We start from the raw sequence: 19,922 nt of genomic DNA on the forward strand, positions 1-19,922 counted from the left end.
CCTTGACCTCTGACCTTGAAAATTGACCTGAGGTCAAAAATTTTAGGTGCATTAGAATCGTCTCGTAAGGACCTTTCGTTTGGTATCGCTTTTGTTTCCGTAGCTCCCTTATTTACGGAGTTAGACAGGGGGGGGCGAAAAACGCCCCCCCGGGCTGCGGTGGTTGGGATTACCCCCCGGGCCCGGCCGGGTTAAAGCTTTGTTGTGCTTTTGCAATTTCTCAATACGAGTACACTTTGAGTCGAAATAAATGCATGCAAGTGAAATCACTATTGTTTCGCACGAAAGCGCTTAGAGACGATTCAGACTGGCTCAATAGGCAATAGGCATGTAAGTTTTTTTCTTACCAGTAATAACCTGCCTTAGTAAACCGAAAAGGTGCGTCCAGCGATACCAGACTAAAAGCTGTGTTTCCGCATGTTTGGTACGACATGCAGCAGACGGTAGTGATGTGACAGGGTCATATATTTCGGCCTGAGGAACGACCTCTGATGACACCTGAACGGAATAGTTTGGTGGAATAAGTTCACGCTTGAACGGAGATTCTAAGGATTTAACTTATTGACCTGAAAAAGTCAGTGAGTCGCCACTCGCTAACTTCAACATGACCGGCAAAAAGTGTCCGCCGCTACTCGCGGCAATTTCCGCCCGTCAGCCTGGCTGACGTCGGTACTCGGTAGTCGGTATAGTCGGATGTGCATTGTATAGTCGACTACAGAATGATGTTCCACTCCTCAGAAGCTATCAGTTGACTGGAGCGCTAAGTTTTGCCGTTTATCACGCAATTAAGCGTGTCGATTGTGAGCATTGGGACAAAGCTATAATTTGTGAACTCAGCCCGTGTGATGCGGCACAGCCTACCACTCCAGGCAAATAATTGCCTGTGAAAAGTGGAACATTATTCTGTGGTCGACTTTACAGCCCGGCACCGTCCCATGTCCGGTACGTGCCGCGAATAAGTTAACAGCCGGGTGCAGTTCTTTGTTCGAGGAGTTGAGTGACTCACCCTGAGATAGGGGCGTGATAAATTGTTATTATCATTATTAGTTTGTGCCTTGAACATGATTGGTCGTAGGTTGTGAGTCAGTGCTGAAATCGAGGTAACCTGCGAGCGTATAATAAATGGATCAACCCACCTCGCATTGTTTCGATCAGACCACCGCCCCGGCACAGATTACCATCAGCAGTAAACTATCACAAGTTTTAAAACGCCCGCCCATACCCCACCCAATATCTCAGCCCAGGTGCCGGAAGTGGTCCGGTGTCGTGCGGTAGCTTCCCCGGGTTCAACTTACACCCTGTCCAGTTTCGGGGGTGCTCGACTGACGCCCTTTTAGCCTCTGCCCAGGTTTTACTCACGCTCGTTTAGCCTCTGCCCAGGTGCGGGTGTGCTCGGTGCCCTCGTGCAGCCGGTAGCAGCGCCGCTCGCTGGCCGTCCACAGCGCGGACGGACAGCTGGCGGCCGCCGACGGCATCGCCCTCTGCGCCAGCGGCCGGCTGACGCAGGCGTACGGCCGCCGCTGTGAGCAGGATAGATGTCGCCACCGTCCGGTGCTGGGCCGCAGCGCCGCGCAGATGGCCGGGGCGGCCAGCTGAGGGGAGCGCTCCTCCCAGTTGGTGAAGGTGGGCTCCGCGGGCCACGGCGCCTGCCACCGCTGGATGCCGTATTGCTGCGACACGCACAGACAGGGAGTCAAATACCTGCAACCCACAGGTGCATGTTCGTCTTCGTCGACCCCGCTTCGTTGTCGATCTGAAATACCCAGTTCCAACCTTTTCTGACTTGCCCACACCTGACCTCTTCCCTGACTTGGCCATTATACTTCTGACATGAGCTCGCCTCTAGCATGAGCTAACCTCTGACCTGAACCTACATCTGTGGTCCGACCTCTGCCACTCTGACCTGACCTAGCCTGACCTGTCCTGACCCAGTGTGACATCTACTGACCTCTGTGTCACTGAGTCCCAGCCAGAAGTCCTGGTCTGCGTCCTCCGTGTGGAGCAGCTTCATCAACTGAGCGTTGTCGAACACATCTCCTACGTAGGCGAGACTGGTGTTTTCTGCCCGACAGGCCGCCGAGGCCTCTCGCCAGGTGGCGGGCTGAGGCACCACCTGCAGCGGGGGAGTCACGGTGTCACATACCGTCACGGTGTGACACTCACTGTAAAACTCACTCGGCAACCCCCCCCCCCCCCCCACCGACTGGCTGGAGTGTGTGTCCCACCCCGTCGCGTGGTTGGACAGTATGACTCGGCAGTCGGCTCCACCGCGCGGAGATGTCGGTGGTGTCTGTTGAGTCATTCTGAGGAGCTGGGATGCCATGCACACCGAGTCACAAGGTCCCCAGCCAAAAGGACACTCTTCTGTCATGTAGCCACTTGGAAACAACACATCCATTACTTATGCTGGCAGAAGGGGAGGTTGGTAATTGTTTCAGTTTACAAGAGCTGGTAGTTAGATAAAGTAACCCAGGTGGGAAAATCACTGAGCTATCGGTAGTTCGACAGCATTTTGCCGGCGCAAATACTGTGTGCAACCAGCTACCCAGAGATATTCATTGATAGGCCCTGCCCATGTCCCCTGCGGCCCTGCCCTATTCAGTTTTGTCCCATGCCGCCTGCAGTGTGGATATTTCGGAAATGCTTGATGATATTTTCCAGCAGGAGCACATGAGCCTGCCTGCTGGAGCTGATTAGCCAGCCATTCTGAGCAGTGATTAGCTTAGATGTACCTATTTGACCCATCGAATGGCCGACCATCTCGGCGTTCTTCCGGCGATCGGGCGAACTTGGCCCATGTTCGTGCCAACCCACACACAATGCCACCATCGAAATACCGGCTGCCCCCCCTCCCGCCGCCATCCCACCCACTGCCAACTGGGCCCCGTCCAAACCCATCGAACCCGCCAAACCTTCTGGAAATGAAAACAAGCCGCCCCAGCTGGCGTAGGCATTCAACTAAGCACACGATTTGCATAATTAGTTGATGTCGCCGATAGCAATTTGCGACAAATTGGATCTGGTCTGTCGGAACTCCTTCATTGTGATTACCTTGCCACTGTAATTCTCCAAACTCACCGTCATTCGAAGTAGATCAAGGTAGAGTGTATGAAGTTTACTCATACCCGACTGACGCACCTTGATGCAGAGCTCGCCATCCTTCCTGTAGCCGTCCAGCGGCGGCGCACAGTGGGGCTGCTGATCCACTGCCGGGGTCGACAGACCGACATCCTCCGGAGCCGCCGCCCAGCGCTGACAGACGAATCGGAACGCCTGCGAGCAGTCGACGGCGCTCCAGGCGGCGGGCGAGTGACTGCGAGCGGAGCCGAGCAGGCCGCACGTCACCGGGCAGCCGTCACACTGGAACACAGACGTCACAGCGTCACACGGCAGCCGTCACACTGGAACACAGACGTCACAGCGTTACCGGACAGCCGTCACACTGGAACAAAGACGTCACAGTGTTACACGCAGGGTCACAGGGTATCCGTCACACTGTAACATGGGCGTCACAGTGTTACACGCAGGGTCACAGGGCATCCGTCACACTGTAACACAGACGTCACAGTGTTACCGGACAGCCGTCACACTGGAACAAAGACGTCACAGTGTTACACGGCATCCGTCACACTGTAACATGGGCGTCACAGTGTTACACGGCATCCGTCACACTGGAACATAGACGTCACAGCGTTACACGGCAGCCGTCACACTGGAACATAGACGTCACAGTGTTACACGGCAGCCGTCACACTGCAGCAGATACCGTAACAGTGTTGTCGGACAGCCGTCACGGTGCATTTGAACCGTCATCGCGTTACCGGGCAGCCTGCCACTTCGCATTAAACTAGCACTCTGAATCACGCCAAACCATTTCTATCATGCTGTCCAGAATCATCTTCCTAAATTTGTTACTGCAGAGTTAACCGTCTAATTTGATCGTCTAAATCTAACTCTTTGCATTTATGAATTAACTGTTTAGATTTAGCCGTTTAGATTTAACCGTTTAGAGCTAACCGACTATATAGATTTAACCATTTGCATAAACATCACCGTCTAAATTTGATCGTCTGGATTTAACCGTCTAAACTTCATTTGCAGATTTACTCGCTAAGATATAATAGTCTAGATATAGCCGAACAAATATAATCGTCTGGATATCAGCGTCTATATTGTCAGATAGTGCAATTTTCATTTTTACTCCGGCGCCATAGATAACAGTAGAACAGTAGTTCTACTGTTATCTATGCCGTTGCTAATGCCATGCCACATTAATCGCCACACCATCACCCTCGATCCCTCACCAACTTGGAGTTCGGGAGCCCTTACCACATATGGGAGGGGGGGGGGGGAGGGATTGTACGGTCGCCCTTACCACATTGGATGGTTGTCCGGGCGCCCAGTTGGTATAGTTGACGGGCGACTCGTCCGTCCACGTAGGGAACTGGTGCTCCACCCTGATGAACGTCAGACCGATCCACAGCGGCACAGAAGAGTGGCGGATGGCGGCCGTGACGTACGCTGCACGCAGCAGGGGTCAGGATATGGGTCAGGGGTCAGAGGTCGGATCTGAGTGGGGCCGAGTAGAGTCAGCAGAGTTAAAGGGACTATCCCACCTTTACATTAGGTTTGAGTTGAGATAGCCAAGTTTGCGGCGAGGTCCAGAAACCACTATCTATCTTGGTTGCAACTTGCAACCCCCGCGGCCTCGTGGTGTTGAAGAAATTCGTTCCCTTCATTTGAAAATGAGCCCTGCGCAAGGCCCAATCTCTTAACCATTAACGGTAATCTGATGACGTCATTTGCCTTTTGAACGCCTGTTCAAGTGAAGTATCACTTGATTTACGAATAAGCCAATCAGAGACACTTTTGTTATTGTACGAGTCGAGTCATATTTGAGAGCAAATACCTATATTTGCTGCCAAATTTCCCCACACTGACATGAAGTAAATCCTTCATTACGTCACAGATCCGATCTAAATGACGTCACGATGAAATATAAAAGTCGCAATATCTCAAAAAGTATACGATGAAAACGCGTAAAAACTTGCAGAATTCGTCACAATATCATGAGTAACATTTTCGAATCCTAAACGGGACTTTTTTGAAGGTGGGATAGGTAGTCCCTTTAAGGTCATCTATATACATATAAATGGAAATCATATATTTTCACGCATTTTTATTTTAATCACTAAAATAGCCGAACTAGATGTTCCCGGATTAGAGAAACAGGACCAAAATTAGAGACAAGCTCGCCCACCGATGAATAAATTCAGAGGAGAGGTCATGTAATCACGTGGGAGGTCAATGTGAGGTCACCTAGGCATAGCCTGAATCAGGGGTCTAAGGTGCGAAAGGAAGCTTAAACTTTCGTAAGACCTTGTCTAAGACCGATGCCAAGTGTTCCAATACGGCCGGGAGCCGCCCGGTGGGCCAAAATCTATTCGTAAACCCCGGATGGAGGTGACGCGGGCTCCGGTCGCTGACAGCAGGGGCATTCCACGATAGATCGTACCAGGCCCGTCACCCTCATCTCTCAGATTTGAATGAAAATTGGTACTAGGGGTAATCATAGGCTCCAAAAACACCTGCCAAAATATCAGACTTCTCAGATGAAAACTTTTTGAGCTACATTGCATAATATTTTCTAAACTTCAGATTGTAAGGGTGAGTTTGATGAGCTATAACTCAAAAATGAGCTAAGCAAACAACAAACGGTAAACAGCTTTGAACTAACGATGAATCAAAGATTAATACAGCTTTTTTAAAATTGGAAAGAAAAGCTTTACATATTGAAAAAATCCGTAATATTTTTTTTAATTGCCTATAACGGCCCTTGGGACCAAAATTTTTGCCATTTTTATTTCTTCAAAATAAATTTTAGGTCTTTTAAAATCGACATGCAAAAAATTAGAAAGGTGTTCTTTCTATAAGTTCCTCATTTTAATGCATACAAAATGGGTTTCCGGGGGGTCGATACGACCCTAGCTCGCCGTTTCGCCTCTAATGGAGCTAGAACCTTGCGGAAAAAACGAGCATGTGCGCCGTTACAAGATGCATCGAATGATACCACATTTTAAGGTCTCGGGGTTCATTGGTGACCCCTGAGGTCATTTCAAGTGACCCAAATTATGGGTCCGGTTTTTGGTAGATAACTTCGCAACAAATGGTCGCAGAGCCGCGATTTTAGCATCGTTGTGTTTGCCTAGCTCCGGCGCGTCGAATGGTATACTGTTTGTTCTGGTGAGGTCAGCTTAAGTCGCTGACCTCGGGTCAGCACACTGCCGTGTATTTGGCTCCGCTCCCCGACTGGGCGGCCCAGCCGGCAGCCAGCCCCCGGGCATCACGTGACCGCCCCGACTCCGCGGCAAAGCCAACCGGCGCGGCGCTGGACAAACAGCGCCGCCACAGAGATGGTTAACAGTCGGGTCAGGCCACGAAGCTTGGTGAATGAGATCATATTGCACATCATTCGATTCGCAAGGTCTTCCCGAGTCCATTGGTAGCTTTCCCGTCTCTCTAGCTCAATTTGATCGAGAGTTATTGACGAAAAACTCTTATGACCCTAGTGACGTACGAATGACGTCACGCAAGGTCAACAATGCAAACGTGAGGCAAAAATGACTTCAATTGGACTTTCAGTAACCAGTAATGTCACTAGGCAGCTTTACCACGCCATTTGTAGGCTCTCTTTCCGAAATCACAATTCGAGACCATTACGGTGACGCAAAATAAGTACATTTATAGAAAGAACACCTTCCTAATTTTTTGCATACTACTTAATAATGATCCAAAAAACTTTTCAAGTAAATGAAAATACCAAAAAATTTGGTCCCAAAGGCATAAAAATGCAAATGAAAGGAAACTCGATGTGTTATATATCAAAAATAGTTTATATTTCAAAAATTAAAAAATGCATATTATTCTTTGTTTCAATGCAAGTTCAATGTCGTATAGCATTTGGCATTTGGATTATCCGTCTAAGAGTTACAGCCCGCCAAACTTGGCGCTGCAACGCAAGATCCAAAACATGTTATACATTATAACTCAAAAATTACTCATCTGATTAGCCTGAAATTGTCACAGGAGGATTCAGAGCCCCTGATTACCCCTTAGACCAATTATCGTTAAAATCCGAGAGATGAGGGTGTCAAATTGGAAAAAAGTGGTACGATCTATCGTGGAATGCCCCAGCAGTCGGTCGGGAAGCCGTCCTCGGGAGAGCTACAGCGGGAGATCTAAGGCGAGGACTATTTACTGGACGTTCATGGGTGATTTATTACACTGGATGTTCAAACACAGTGCTGGTGAACAGGTGGACCTGTTGCGCAGTGCAGACAGCACAGTCCGGACCCGAACTGCCTGTTTGGGGGAATTGGACCGGTCCGCACATATCACGACTCAATGACTGACCGTACCAGAATTAATGCTGTTCTTCGGCAGCCTTGATGGGTTAGGGCTTACTTTGCTGTATCAACAGGCACTCACCCTGCTGTATGGGGTCGCCGATGGTCACCAGTTCTCCGTCGGGCGCCTCGTTCTGACACGTTCTCCGGGCGTCCGCCCAGTCTGCCAGTCGATCAGAGACCAGCAGACATCTGTCCGGACCGTATCGGGCCCAGCCCTCCGGGCAGACACCTCTGGAGGGCGGCTGGGGGGTGGTGGCCGGCGCAGGGGTCACGGTCTCGTCCAGCGACCTCTGACAGACGTAGAACTGAGGCGAGTTGCAGTTTACCGCCCGCCATGAGCCGTGCTCGTTGTCCATTCGCACGCAGCTGGATAGGTCTGGAGGGAGAAGAGAGGAGGGAGAGAGAGAGAGAGAGAGAGAGAGAGAGAGAGAGAGAGAGAGAGAGAGAGAGAGAGAGAGAGAGAGAGAGAGAGAGAGAGAGAGAGAGAAGAGAAAGAGAAAGAGAAAGAGAAAGAGAAAGAGAAAGAGAAAGAGAAAGAGAAAGAGAAAGAGAAAGAGAAAGAGAAAGAGAAAGAGAAAGAGAAAGAGAAAGAGAAAGAGAAAGAGAAAGAGAAAGAGAAAGAGAAAGAGAAAGAGAAAGAGAAAGAGAAAGAGAAAGAGAAAGAGAAAGAGAAAGAGAAAGAGAAAGAGAAAGAGAAAGAGGAAGAGAAAGAGAAAGAGAAAGGGAAAGAGAAAGAGAAAGAGAAAGAGAAAGAGGAAGAGAAAGAGAAAGAGAAAGAGAAAGAGAAAGAGAAAGAGAAAGAGAAAGAGGGTCAGTTGGCTCTGAACGTCGAATGGAAGCTACTGTGAGTAGCACTTGAGGTAGCTAGTTTACTTTAGAAGACGGCATCGAATTGAGCAAACATTCCCCAGTTACCTACTGCTATCTTACGGTATGTGACCCGATGACGACAAAGCAGTCGGAGGTGAGGTTTAATCTGATATCTGAGTCAGAGGCCAGGTATAATCCGATCAGCCCACAGCCCACGTTAAATTAGCCAGCAGCGCCAGAGGCATGCTAGATGACTACATACATACATATTATGTATATAGGGCAATCAGCGTGTGAAGAGCTATACGCACGAAGCTTTTCTAGGGTTGAGCCTTGAGGATGCATTTGATCGAGTTGATCTGTGCTGGGGGCCTTATTTTTGGATGTCTTCGAAATCTACTGACGTCACCAACGTCGTCCAGCGGATTTAGCGAAGAGTCGTGGTGCTTATTAGAACAAAACCTATATCAGTTACTAGATTAAAACCTACAATAATAGGCATCACTAAGCTGGTATAACCGATCCGGTCTAGAAGTTGATTTTTTGAGTTTATGTTTATGTTTATGTTTATGTTTATTCACCAGAACACCAACAGGCATCGTGCCCAATAATAGGTGCAGTCACGACATAAAACCAGCGCAGCGCTTGTCAAAATACAACTATACATACATACATACAATTACACACTGACACATGGGATAAAATAAAAACAAAGAAAGTATTGCACTGAGTCACGGCTAGTGCAGGTCGGCTTCCTACAAATACGTGCCACCTCGACTCGCGAAAGTTCGAACGCCAGTCAAGAAGGAGTTGTGAGTGGAGGTGAAGAAATCAGCAGATGAACAGGATCTGAGAAAGGAGTTGGTATGTGCCGGTACTCGGGAGAGGAGGCTGCGAAGGACAGTGTTGACCCTGGCAAAAGGTGTGGCCCAGAGAGAAAGATTGCGAGTTGATCGGGGTGGCACGTACAGGCCAAACATCGATACAAGATCGGGGCAGTCAATGCGGCCGTGATGCACATTGTACAAAAACATGACGTCATGCTGGATAAATCTAGCTTTAACTGAGCACATGTTAAAATGAGCTAAAAGCGCCCCGTAGCTCAGGTCAACGCTGGGCCGGTCCGATCGGAACGCCAGCCACGTGAGGAACCTATGCTGGACTCGCTCGAGACGTTTCAGATGGGTATCAGCAGTGCCTGACCATACTACGCTGCCGTACTCGAGCAGAGACCGAACATGTGCGTTGTACGCGCATATCAGGGCCCGGTGGTCTAAGCGTGAGCTACGCCGAAGTCTCGGCAGCTGCATACTGCGGATGAGAAGGCCCAACATCCGGTTCGCCTTGGACACTGTCGAATCCACGTGCGAGGCGAACGTGAGTTTAGCGTCAAGTATGACCCCTAAATCGCGTGTCTCTTGACGGCGTTCCAAGACAGTCCCGTTCAGTGAATAGTTGTGGACAACAGGCGATTTACGCAAAGTAAAAGAGATCGTGTGACACTTTGTCGGGTTAAGTTTCAATCGCCAGATGTGCGACCACTCGGTGAGCCGGTTCAGGTCAGCCTGGAGGGCGTCGGCATCGGCGGCACTTTTCACGCGGTGGTAAAGCTTCACGTCATCAGCATACATAATACAGTTGGTGCGAACAGCGTAGCTAATGTCCGAGGTAAAACAGATAAAAAGCAGATAAAGTTTCTGATTTACATAGATAATTAGAGCTGACATTAATTATGGATTTTAAATGAGTTTAGTTTTCAGTTTTAAGTTAATGGCAAATAATGATAAGGCCATTATTTGCCGATGTGGATGCTATCTGCCTTCACCGACCTGCCATAGTTGTTTCTGCCGTGCTCCCAGGAGGTGAAGCTGGGAGTCGACCCGTCCGTCCAGACATAGCGGTGGGGTCGCTGGCGGCGGACTGAGACCCAGCCACACGGGAAGGTTACTCTGGGTCACCTGTGGACGGCGGGCGGCGGTCGGGGTCACTGAGGGTCACTGAGGGTCACTGAGGGTCACTGAGGGTCACCGGTGGTCACTAAGGTCGTTCAGTGTCACTGAGCGTCACCGGGGTCACTGAGGTCGCTGAGAGTCATCGAGGGTCACCGGGGTCACTGAGGATCATTGCGGACTACTAAGGGTTACCAGTGGTCACTGAGGTCGCTGATGGTTCAATTGAGATTCACAAAGTCACTGGAGGTCACTGGGGGTCACGCAGGCCACAATAACGAGTAGAAAGAAACATTAAATGGTCGCTCGCAGACCCGGCGTTGTAACTGACGGCGCACCCTGTGGAAGACGTTGGCGTTCTCCATGCCGTCCTCGATTTTGACCAGGTCTGCGGCGCGGCTCCTGCAGTCGTCCCGGGCGGCCTGCCAGCCGACAGCGGGTCGGTCGGTGACGAGCAGGAAACACCACTGCCTGTAGCGCCACCAGCCGGCGGCGCCGCACTCCGAGGGTGCTGAAACAGACACACCAACAGCGGTCAGTGACACAAACACACAAACATCACTGTCCGTACCGCCACCAGTCGCCGGCGCCGCACTCCGAGGGAGCTGCAACACACAAACATCGGTCAGTGATACAAACAAACACACAAACACCCAAAAACATACACAGATCCGTCATTTTCTGTCATTCATAGTTTATAGCATTGCACTCTTCGATGTAAGTACATTGCACAAGCCCCACACAGTGGCAGTTATTGTCCTCGGCTCTGCGGCTCACCTGTGGTGGTAGGCACGGTGGTCGGGGTGGTGGCCATCGACGTGGCATCCAGAGACCTCCGGCACACGAACGGTTTGTATGCCGAACACGCCTGGTTGGTCCACGCTCCCTGGCAGCGCGGCAATTTCCAGAGGTTTGACATTGAGTGACGGAGGCACATTAACGTATTAATACTCATACCCAGAAAGCTCCCGGATCCCTGCCTTGTAACCGGAGTTTGGTCTTCTTGTGAGACAGTCACTGATGCTTATTATTTATTGCCGAGTAACGCGTATTCAGTGAACGATTTAGCATAAGGTATAAAGAAACGGTGTGCGAAATCAATATACGGGCATGCTAGAGATACATTTTCACACTACTGGCGCAATAGATTTGTAACACAAATATATACGGTTCGCTAAGTACGTATAATGCAACACTTAGCCCACATGCTGAACGTCAGTTTTGTGGCGTGTGCAAAGCGAGACTGGTGCCAGTCGCATGGTTACTATGAGATATGTCGTCCGTGGTGTCTGTCCGTTCCGTTTCCGTACCGTGTGCAGTGTGAGGGCCCCACAGGCGGCCGTGGGCGCCGGGTTGCGTGGCTGACCGGGCGGCCAGCCACTGTACCCGGGACTGGAGCCGTCCACCCAGGAGACCTCCCCGTCCGCCTCCCGGCGCAGACCGAACCAGACCGAACCGGAGAGGTGGCTGAACCGGGACCTGTAACACGTAACAACAGGTAACGAACCAGACCGAACCGGAGAGGTGGCTGAACCGGGACCTGTAACACGTAACAACAGGTAACGAACCAGACCGAACCGGAGAGGTGGCTGAACCGGGACCTGTAACACGTAACAACAGGTAACGAGGTGGCTGAACCGGGACCCGTAACAGACCACAGACCGAACCAGACTGAGCCGGAGAAGTGGCTGAACCGGGACCTGTAACAGACCACAGACCGAACCAGACCGAACCGGAGAGATGGCTGAACCAGGACCCGTAACAGACCACAGACCGAACCAGACTGAGCCGGAGAGGTGGCTGAACCGGGACCTGTAACACACATTGCAGGTAACGAACCACACCGAACCAGACCCTATAAAACGTAGCACATACAACAGGCAACGAACCATACCGAACCAAAAAAGTGATCGAACCGGGCTTTGCAACACATCAAGGCATAAATTGACCATATATCGAGCCAGACCGAGTCGAAGAGTTGGCTAAACCGGGCCATGACATCGACGCTCAACAGAACTAACTACAAAAGTTTGGCTACGAAGTAAGACTCGATTTGGGAAAATAGTACCAAGAGAACATCTTTAGTTACAACGTGACTCGTGAGCTCAAGAGGAGTTGCTCCCAGACAAACAAATATCAATTCATGGCCTCACAAAATATTAGTTTCCCTCGTCAGCGACAACAGTCAGACTCCCCTTCTCCCTTTCTCATAACGAGAGGACAACACAGAAAGTCTGCAGTCAGCGCTCACACGAAGCTGCGCTGGATGTCGGCGGTGCGGAAGGTGGCGAGCCGTCCGCCCTGCTCCCTACATCTCTGAGAGGCCAGCGTCCAATTGACGGCGTCCAGCACCAGCTGCAACAGGTCGGGAACAACACTCAACGCGCCGTGGATGGAAACCCTGGACTTTGGAATACTCTTCAGATTTTAAACAACAGACTCTTCATACTCGGGGTTGCCGACTTTACGCTCTGTGCTGCAGTAACTGCTCAAACTTTGGGCTACAGACTCCAGACAACGGAGACCCCAATTCAGGGAACTCAATTTGATTTGTATGGGGCAGCCAACACCGTCAAAGGACCTAAACAGAAAACTGGACTGAATTTCTTCTAAAGCCTACGGCAAAATGCAGTGACGTTATACCAAATAAGTTCGCGTGCTTTGTGATACTGAATATGCCTATCACAAGCTCTCGCCATAAATGCACCCGTCAAAATTGTACTGTGAGCCTCAACTTGTTAAATAAATGTGGTATAAAATGGTGAGCAACGTTTCAAATTTCAAGGCATCTATGAAGCTCTGACCTCACCTCACATCCCCAACCACAATACTATTAACTCTGACAACTCTTTGATGACAGAAAAGGGTGTGTCATTCGACTCGCCCCGTCCCGCTTTAGGGCCTGTTAACGGTCACGGGTCACTGTCCGTCAGTGCTAACCTGGTAACAGGTAGCATCCAGCATTAGCCAATGCTGTCCCTGGCACAGGCTGACGGTGGTGACCTCTGGTGGCGACCCCGCTGAAGTCGCCACCACGGGCGGCGCCAGGGTCGTACTTGTGGGCGGCGGTAGGGGCCTCATCGTGGCTTTGGAGGCGGAATACTCGCCCTTGTCGTCGTGGGTCGGCTCGCTCTCCAGGCTCTCGTGGAGAGCAATCTCCAGCGGTCGGCCGTGAGCGTTGAACCAGACAGAGCTAGGACGGATTCGCTCTGGTGACACCTGGTGACCGAAAGAGGTCACGGGGTCACGGAAGGTCACTGGGGTCACCAAAGGTCACGGGGGTCACAAAAGGTCACGGGGATCACCAAAGGTCACGGGATCACCAAAGGTCACGGGTTCACTGCAGGTCACACGGTCACAATAGGGTGCAGGGTCACTGCGGAATGGTACAGGTCAGGTCAGTTTACAGGGCAGCTGAAGTTCAGGACAGGGGTCGACTCGTGCGACTTGAACACCAGCAGTCAGCACATCTCATTCAATTTTTTAACGTCTTTTTTATTTTTGGAGACGACGTTGGAAATATGACATAATAAGGCAGCAATGGACGTGGATTTACCAATAAAGACGGCATAATTTTCGAGTGCAGCTGGTCACATCATACCGCGTTACCCAACTCAGAAGCCTCACAGCAGCTGACATTCCGGCGCAGTTCTGAGCGGCACGGCGGTGAACCGGCCCTTTGATCAGATGTCTGTGAGGGCGGAAACACGCCGTTCCACCCCCCCCCCCCCAATCCCCCCCCTTGAGTGAGCGGATCGGTGCAGTGGGAAGGCGGAATAGAGGGAACCAGAAGGCTAGGGTGTTTCACTAAAAGTGTCAAAAAGTAAAAGGTCATAGTGCACATAATAACAATGTTTTCTACGGAAATTTGCATACCATTTCATCCGCAATTGTTGGACATTTGAATATATAAAAACGATAGCACCGTCACTCAAACCTATTCCACATATCCGCCCCTTCTTTTGATGCACCGTTTCGGCACGTGTCCGGAGGTGCCTCACAGCCCGTTTTCATCTTCAGCGTCCAGACTGTCGGCAAAGCCTTGAATGGTGCTCTTCAGCTCCCGAAGTGATGCGACTTCTTGAGTCTTCCTCGGCTCTGCGAGAGCTACTGACAAAAACCAAAAGTAAAGCGGTGACGGATCGGGGCTTCGCGCTGGCCAGAGGCGGGTGACGAGGCAGCTGATTTTTCGGCGCAGGAACTTCTAATCCAGCCAGTTCCTGGTGGTTACAGCCATTATAGTGGCTGTTTTTGATAACTTGTAAGGCCTTGGCTATTTCTAATGTTGAAATTAGCTTCTTGTTATCTTCAAAGACCCTCAAAAAGACCCTGACCTTTTCAACGGTTTCCGCCGAGAGGTGGGGGACCCCGCCTTTTTGGACTGGGACCGGCACCGAAGGAACCCTTTTAAATCTCAAGAAGCCCTTTGAACCTTTTATAATCTGGAACGTAGCGAAGTGAGATAATAAAACGTTTCCTGAAAAGTCGGCATACGGTTTCGATGTTTCTGATGGCACCAAAGGTAAGTGTAATTCACCCCTCCTGTTGCGGTGTAAATAACCTGTTCTTGTTCTGCATAAGGAAAAAAACGACTAGTAACTTTGGCCTCCTGCCCTCGCTCCGTATGAGTGTAAAATATATCTTAAATGGACAAAGCATAAATGTCCAAAAATTTGCAACAAAGCCACGTGCGCAACCACGTGATTTGCATATTTTATATAACTTTAATGGGAATTTACTTTTTGACACTTTTAGTGAAACACCCTGTAGATAATTTATATCGCAGGATTTCTCACAATATCATAGGTCACTTGAGTGTCAACTTCAGGTAGTGCTACTGGTGATATCAGATGACAGCTTTGGGAAACAAATCGAGAGAATGAGACGTGCATTGCATACTAGCATACGAGTAGGTGTTGGCAAATGAGAAATGGCAAATGGCTAATGGCTATCGTCTTGTTTTACTATATACAGCCATAGGCATTTATCGAGCTATACTTAATGAATGTTGGCATAATGGTCTCCTAGCAATAGGTGAACACTTACAGTATGCACAGTGCACAAACAGTGCATAGTGCACAGTGTACTTCTAGCACACTGTTCCGCTCTCCTCCACCCCGTACCAGTTGGATGGGAACACGATGGGCCGGCCTCTGGCAGATGTAGTGCATCGCCGTATCGCAGGAGCGCCAATACCAGAACCCATCGCGTCCGGACAGGAAGGCACACTGGTACTCGCCACCTGAAACGGACGGCCGAATCAGGCCAGGAACATTTTGGGACGAAGTATTATCACTTTAGTTGAATACGTATTATTTGCAGTTCAAGCTATGCGTCATACAGAATTGAAATAAATTTGTTCGTCCAGCATGCACTTTTTCAATGAACCAGCTTAGCTTGTTATAGACATAGCGATGGCAATGGGCATCTGTCCATTAAATGGAGCTTACCTACTTTTAGGCTGATAAGTGATAATACCTACGTTTTATAGGTCTAATATTTCAAGCTCGATAAATCCTTGATCGACTGAATGGTAATCCAATGCATCTCATCGGATTCGATCAGTCATCGATCGAAAAAAAGAAATGTCTGAGATAGGATAGAAGCTTAGAGCGCTAAGCATTTACCGGAGCCGGAAGGTCCCTTTTCTTCTCCGAAGTTGTCCATCAGCATCGCCACACTGACATGCTCTTGCTGTGTCGTGTCTGGCGATTTTCGTACTCCAATCCACCACTCGGACACATGATTGACTGTTGAAAATAGTGATAAGAAGAAAAACATGAACAAAGTAATAGCAAGAATGATAAATTGGACATTTGTAGAGCGCGCTGAGCCGTGGTGTAGACTTAACACATATCGTCAGCAACAAGGAAGTTAGCGCCTATTTTATACCTCATCATCAACTTATCCTCATACAGACCCAGAACCCCATGCCTATTGCCCAGCCATCACCCAGTTTCGACCCCTCCCCTGACCCGACCCCGTCTCTCCGCTGACCCAGCAGACCGGCTCTCACCTCTGACCAGGTCCAGCACATCCAGCTGGTGGGCGCGATCGGGCAGCTCCACTAGTCTCCCGTTGTTCTCGGAGCAGAGCGCCTGAGCGCCGGCCCAGCTGAGGGTGCTGGTGGTGTTCAGCAGGTAACACCAGAAACCGCCCTCGCTCCAGCCGGCCGGACAGTGCGGCGTGCCTGCCGGTGCCGAACGAGAGGCGAGGGGAAGCTCAGGTCAGGAAAGGGTCAGTTGACATGCGCTTACTGGTCAGATCAGGAAAGGCTAGATATTGGATAATAGATTAGACATGTGACGGAAGGAATGCTTATAAAACTGTTAATTTTTCCGCCGTTTTTCCGAACATTCAACAAACTCGTCTAGAACTAAACAAAAATCCCTAATAATTATCCATGTAACGCTTGTACTGCTTTGTTTTCTTTTAAATTTGTTAACCAGCTCCAGGGAACTAATTGCTGGCTGTGAGTCGTCTGTTTACGTTTCAGAGGCCGGATGCTGAGGGAATTATGACCGCTGAGCCCCGCAGTAGCCCAGGACAAGGACCCACGTCGTAGGGACAGACAGGGGACAAGACAGGACGGAAGGTTGTCGCCAGCCTTCCGGCCTGGGTCGGAGGGAGCGGGGGGGGGGGGGTACAAGTGCTACTCTGGTGCTGTCCGTACTAGGTCCTGCCTGGGGGGTGGGGGGGGGGAGCAGGACACTGATAGCATACTGCAGTGTAGTGCGCACTGCGCGGCGCGGACGGCTGGGCTGTCCACGCGTGATCCATGACACAGCAGGAGGTGGTCTGGTTCATGATATTAAAACAAAAAGACGTGTCTCCGTTGGGCGTCCTGGTGCGCAGCATTGTTAGTAATGATTCTTGTAAGCAAATGACGGATAAAAACAATGCATAAACCCGCGTCGGGCCGCAATGCGTGAAAAATCCCGTCGTGCTTTTTTCTCGCGGATATCTAACAAAATGACAAACCTGTTTATGCATCTTTTTGGCACATGTGAGAACTTCCGACCCAGGTCGCTCAAGGTGAGGTCACCAGGTCACGTCAGGTGACCTTACCTCAGAAAAAATAGAATGCTCACCAAAGCTACACTGACTGAACAAACGTTTAGAGACATGCTAGATTGATGAAAACACCTAAGAAGTGTTCAGATCGACGATACGATGGACTGATATGCAGCGTGACCTTGACCTTAGGTCAAATTTTCAAAATGACCTTTAAGGTCAAATTATAATGCATTCGACGCGACTCGACGAGAGGAACATGGTGATAGCAAAAGCAATGTCGTGCCTTTCAGGCACGTAGCCAGGATTTTGCTCAGGGAGGGGCCACAGGTCGCGGCCAGGGTCGTACCCCCTCCAAAAACGGAAAACTCCTCGGTTTTGGCCCACTATTTTTAGGGGTGTATTGCAGCTGTTTTTATTTACTATTTATTTTATTATTCAATGTTGCTTTATTTTTCACCTTCAGAGGGGGATGGCCCCCGTGCTCCCCCCTCTTGGCTACGTCCCTGGTGTCTTTCTGGATTCAAAAGTGGTTACAGAAAAAAAAAACATTTTCCGTTAAGAGTTTTTGCCAACGATCTTCTTGGATCGAATCTGAGAGCCTTTTTAGGAAAGAGTGCTAAAAGAACTATCGAATGCGCTTTCTGCGGGGCTTTAGCTCTACTGGCTTTCGAAGAATGCACCTATTTGTTAAAAAAAAAATGTTGAAATAGGCAAAGTTTGACCCTTAATGACTTCTGGTGACCTGACGTTTGACCTGACCTAAAAAATAACCCAACTATTCTCGTCACGATTTATGAAGCTCTTTCGAATGCCGCTTACCGCGTATCGATACGTCTCCCAGGAACCCAGTTTGGGGGGGGGGGGGGTTCAAACACTCCCGGCATAGCGCGGTTGGCGCCGAGCAGGCCGGTCCGGTGAGGGTTGAGATAGTTTTTTGACGATTTAACTTCCCTCGTCAATTACTCAAGCTGAATACCTAATGGGATGTAGGTACTAAATCCAGTAGTATTTCTGCAACTTTTCACATACCATACGTAGCTAACTGTAGCTAAAGCATATGACAATACTGGCCACGCACAAGTAGTGTGCTCCTTGTTTTTAGGGTAAACGCTGTTTCATAAACAAAGAACGGTCCATGAAAGGCAAAGTGAAAGCGGACAGGGAAATTCGAATCCTGCTAATTACTACCAGTTTATATCAGCTCAGTCACAGCCTGTCATTGTTTTAGATACAGCTCCATTAGTACCTATTTGCATTCTTTCTGTCAGAATTATATTCAACGTAACGTCCCCAAGGGATCGAGCACTCGACAATATAATTATGTAACACAAGTATCATTGTGCGATCGAAACCACAAGCATCGTTGGGCTGTACTCCTTGCGCTGAGTTGCAGCACAGCTCACCTGCAGCCACTACGGCGGTAGACAGTATCAGGACCACCGATAGGGCACTACACGCCCCCAGTCGGTCCATCGTAACACAGAGCGAAACCCACCAGAACACCCAGAGAAGAACACTCAACTGAGGACACCTTATGAGTCCAGGACACCGACCGTGACCGGTCACCGATCTACACGACACCGCTCTGCCGGCCGGCGGTCACGCACTAGTCTGTCCTCTGACCGGGCGCCACGACTGCCGAGCGCCTCTGCGATTATCAGTGCCCAGTACCCGGCCGTGCCGCCCTGCCGACAGCGGCGGCCGGCCGGCAGACTGACACACAGACAGGACACATCTGTTTTTCGTCCATCTGGAGGATCCAGCTGCCGGGGACGAGGGGCGTCTGGGGTAGCGACTGGCGACGGACCCGGGCCGGCAGGGAGGCTGCTGTGGCGAGAGACACTGGACACAGCCCTCCCCCCGGTGTGTCGTACTTACGGCAGCGATACGCCCGTGGAGCCGCTCTCAGGGCCGCCCTGAGTACACAGTGACGCATTCAGTGCAGTGCTACATTGTATGTACATAACATGTATACCTAGAGAGATAGCCGACATGTGATAGATTGGGAGGGGCTGGGGCGGGCTGATTGAGGACGGCATGGTTAATGACAGATTGGTGACATAGTTTGGTGACGAATGGGGTGGTATGAAGATGAGACGGGATCCAAGGCTGACACACTGATGCCTGAGACGTGCCGGATATTCCCTGATAACCGCTGAGGCTTGCCGATAACGGGGAATCGGCATTATCCTTCTTCATTGGCCGGAACAGATTGGTGCGAAATGGTCAATGGGCACGCTGTCAACTAAGCGGTTCAATTAGTCCAAAATTTATGATATGCTGATAAACTGGATAAAAGTCACCGCTTTAAAGACACGAGCATGGTAATGATAAATTGTGCGCTCAAAGCCCAAAAACATGACGTGCTCTGTGAAGTCTAGTAGGGCTAACCGTGCTCACTGCTCACAGATGTTAGGTTTGATAGTCAAGTATGCAATCTATCGCTTACGAAGACAAATACAATTTTAGCAGGAAACAATGAGTTATCAATAGTCCAATGTGACAAAAATGCACATTTATACTAACAGAAAACTGAGCAATCGCAATCAAACTATTATGTGCTGAGCCATTATACTCCGACGTCTGAGGCACCAGGAGCTGATGGGAGCCGACAACCAGTGTGGTGCATATATACTTTCTGAGGCTATCCCTAGTTCTCTTCTCCCGCAATGTCTCTCCACACTTTGAAAGGGAAACTTGTCTGGTGTTATCCGACCTGAAAGATGATAGTCGAGAT

General features: G+C 49.9%; 1 protein-coding gene across 1 annotated transcript in view; it reads right to left on the reverse strand.

Moving 5' to 3' along the window:
• The window catches only part of LOC122381472 (macrophage mannose receptor 1-like), a 33,694-nt gene extending 14,787 nt beyond the window's left edge, over nucleotides 1-18,907 (reverse strand). Inside the window, exons 1-15 of the mRNA XM_043365686.1 lie at nucleotides 18,589-18,907; nucleotides 16,185-16,358; nucleotides 15,796-15,918; nucleotides 15,292-15,410; nucleotides 13,109-13,387; nucleotides 12,420-12,523; nucleotides 11,479-11,647; nucleotides 10,946-11,054; nucleotides 10,507-10,679; nucleotides 10,049-10,177; nucleotides 7,489-7,785; nucleotides 4,376-4,521; nucleotides 3,139-3,360; nucleotides 1,949-2,113; nucleotides 1,360-1,670 (exon numbers count right to left, since the gene is read on the reverse strand). Of these exons, the coding sequence (XP_043221621.1) occupies nucleotides 1,360-1,670; nucleotides 1,949-2,113; nucleotides 3,139-3,360; nucleotides 4,376-4,521; nucleotides 7,489-7,785; nucleotides 10,049-10,115 (1,208 nt within the window). The 5' untranslated portion in view covers nucleotides 10,116-10,177; nucleotides 10,507-10,679; nucleotides 10,946-11,054; ... (5 more) ...; nucleotides 16,185-16,358; nucleotides 18,589-18,907. The remainder of the gene's footprint in view (nucleotides 1-1,359; nucleotides 1,671-1,948; nucleotides 2,114-3,138; nucleotides 3,361-4,375; nucleotides 4,522-7,488; nucleotides 7,786-10,048; nucleotides 10,178-10,506; nucleotides 10,680-10,945; nucleotides 11,055-11,478; nucleotides 11,648-12,419; nucleotides 12,524-13,108; nucleotides 13,388-15,291; nucleotides 15,411-15,795; nucleotides 15,919-16,184; nucleotides 16,359-18,588) is intronic.
• Between the last annotated feature and the right edge of the window lie 1,015 nt (nucleotides 18,908-19,922).

Source organism: Amphibalanus amphitrite, unplaced genomic scaffold (assembly GCF_019059575.1).
Source record: "Amphibalanus amphitrite isolate SeventyFive unplaced genomic scaffold, NRLGWU_Aamphi_draft 000121F_arrow, whole genome shotgun sequence".
NCBI lineage: Eukaryota > Metazoa > Arthropoda > Thecostraca > Balanomorpha > Balanidae > Amphibalanus > Amphibalanus amphitrite.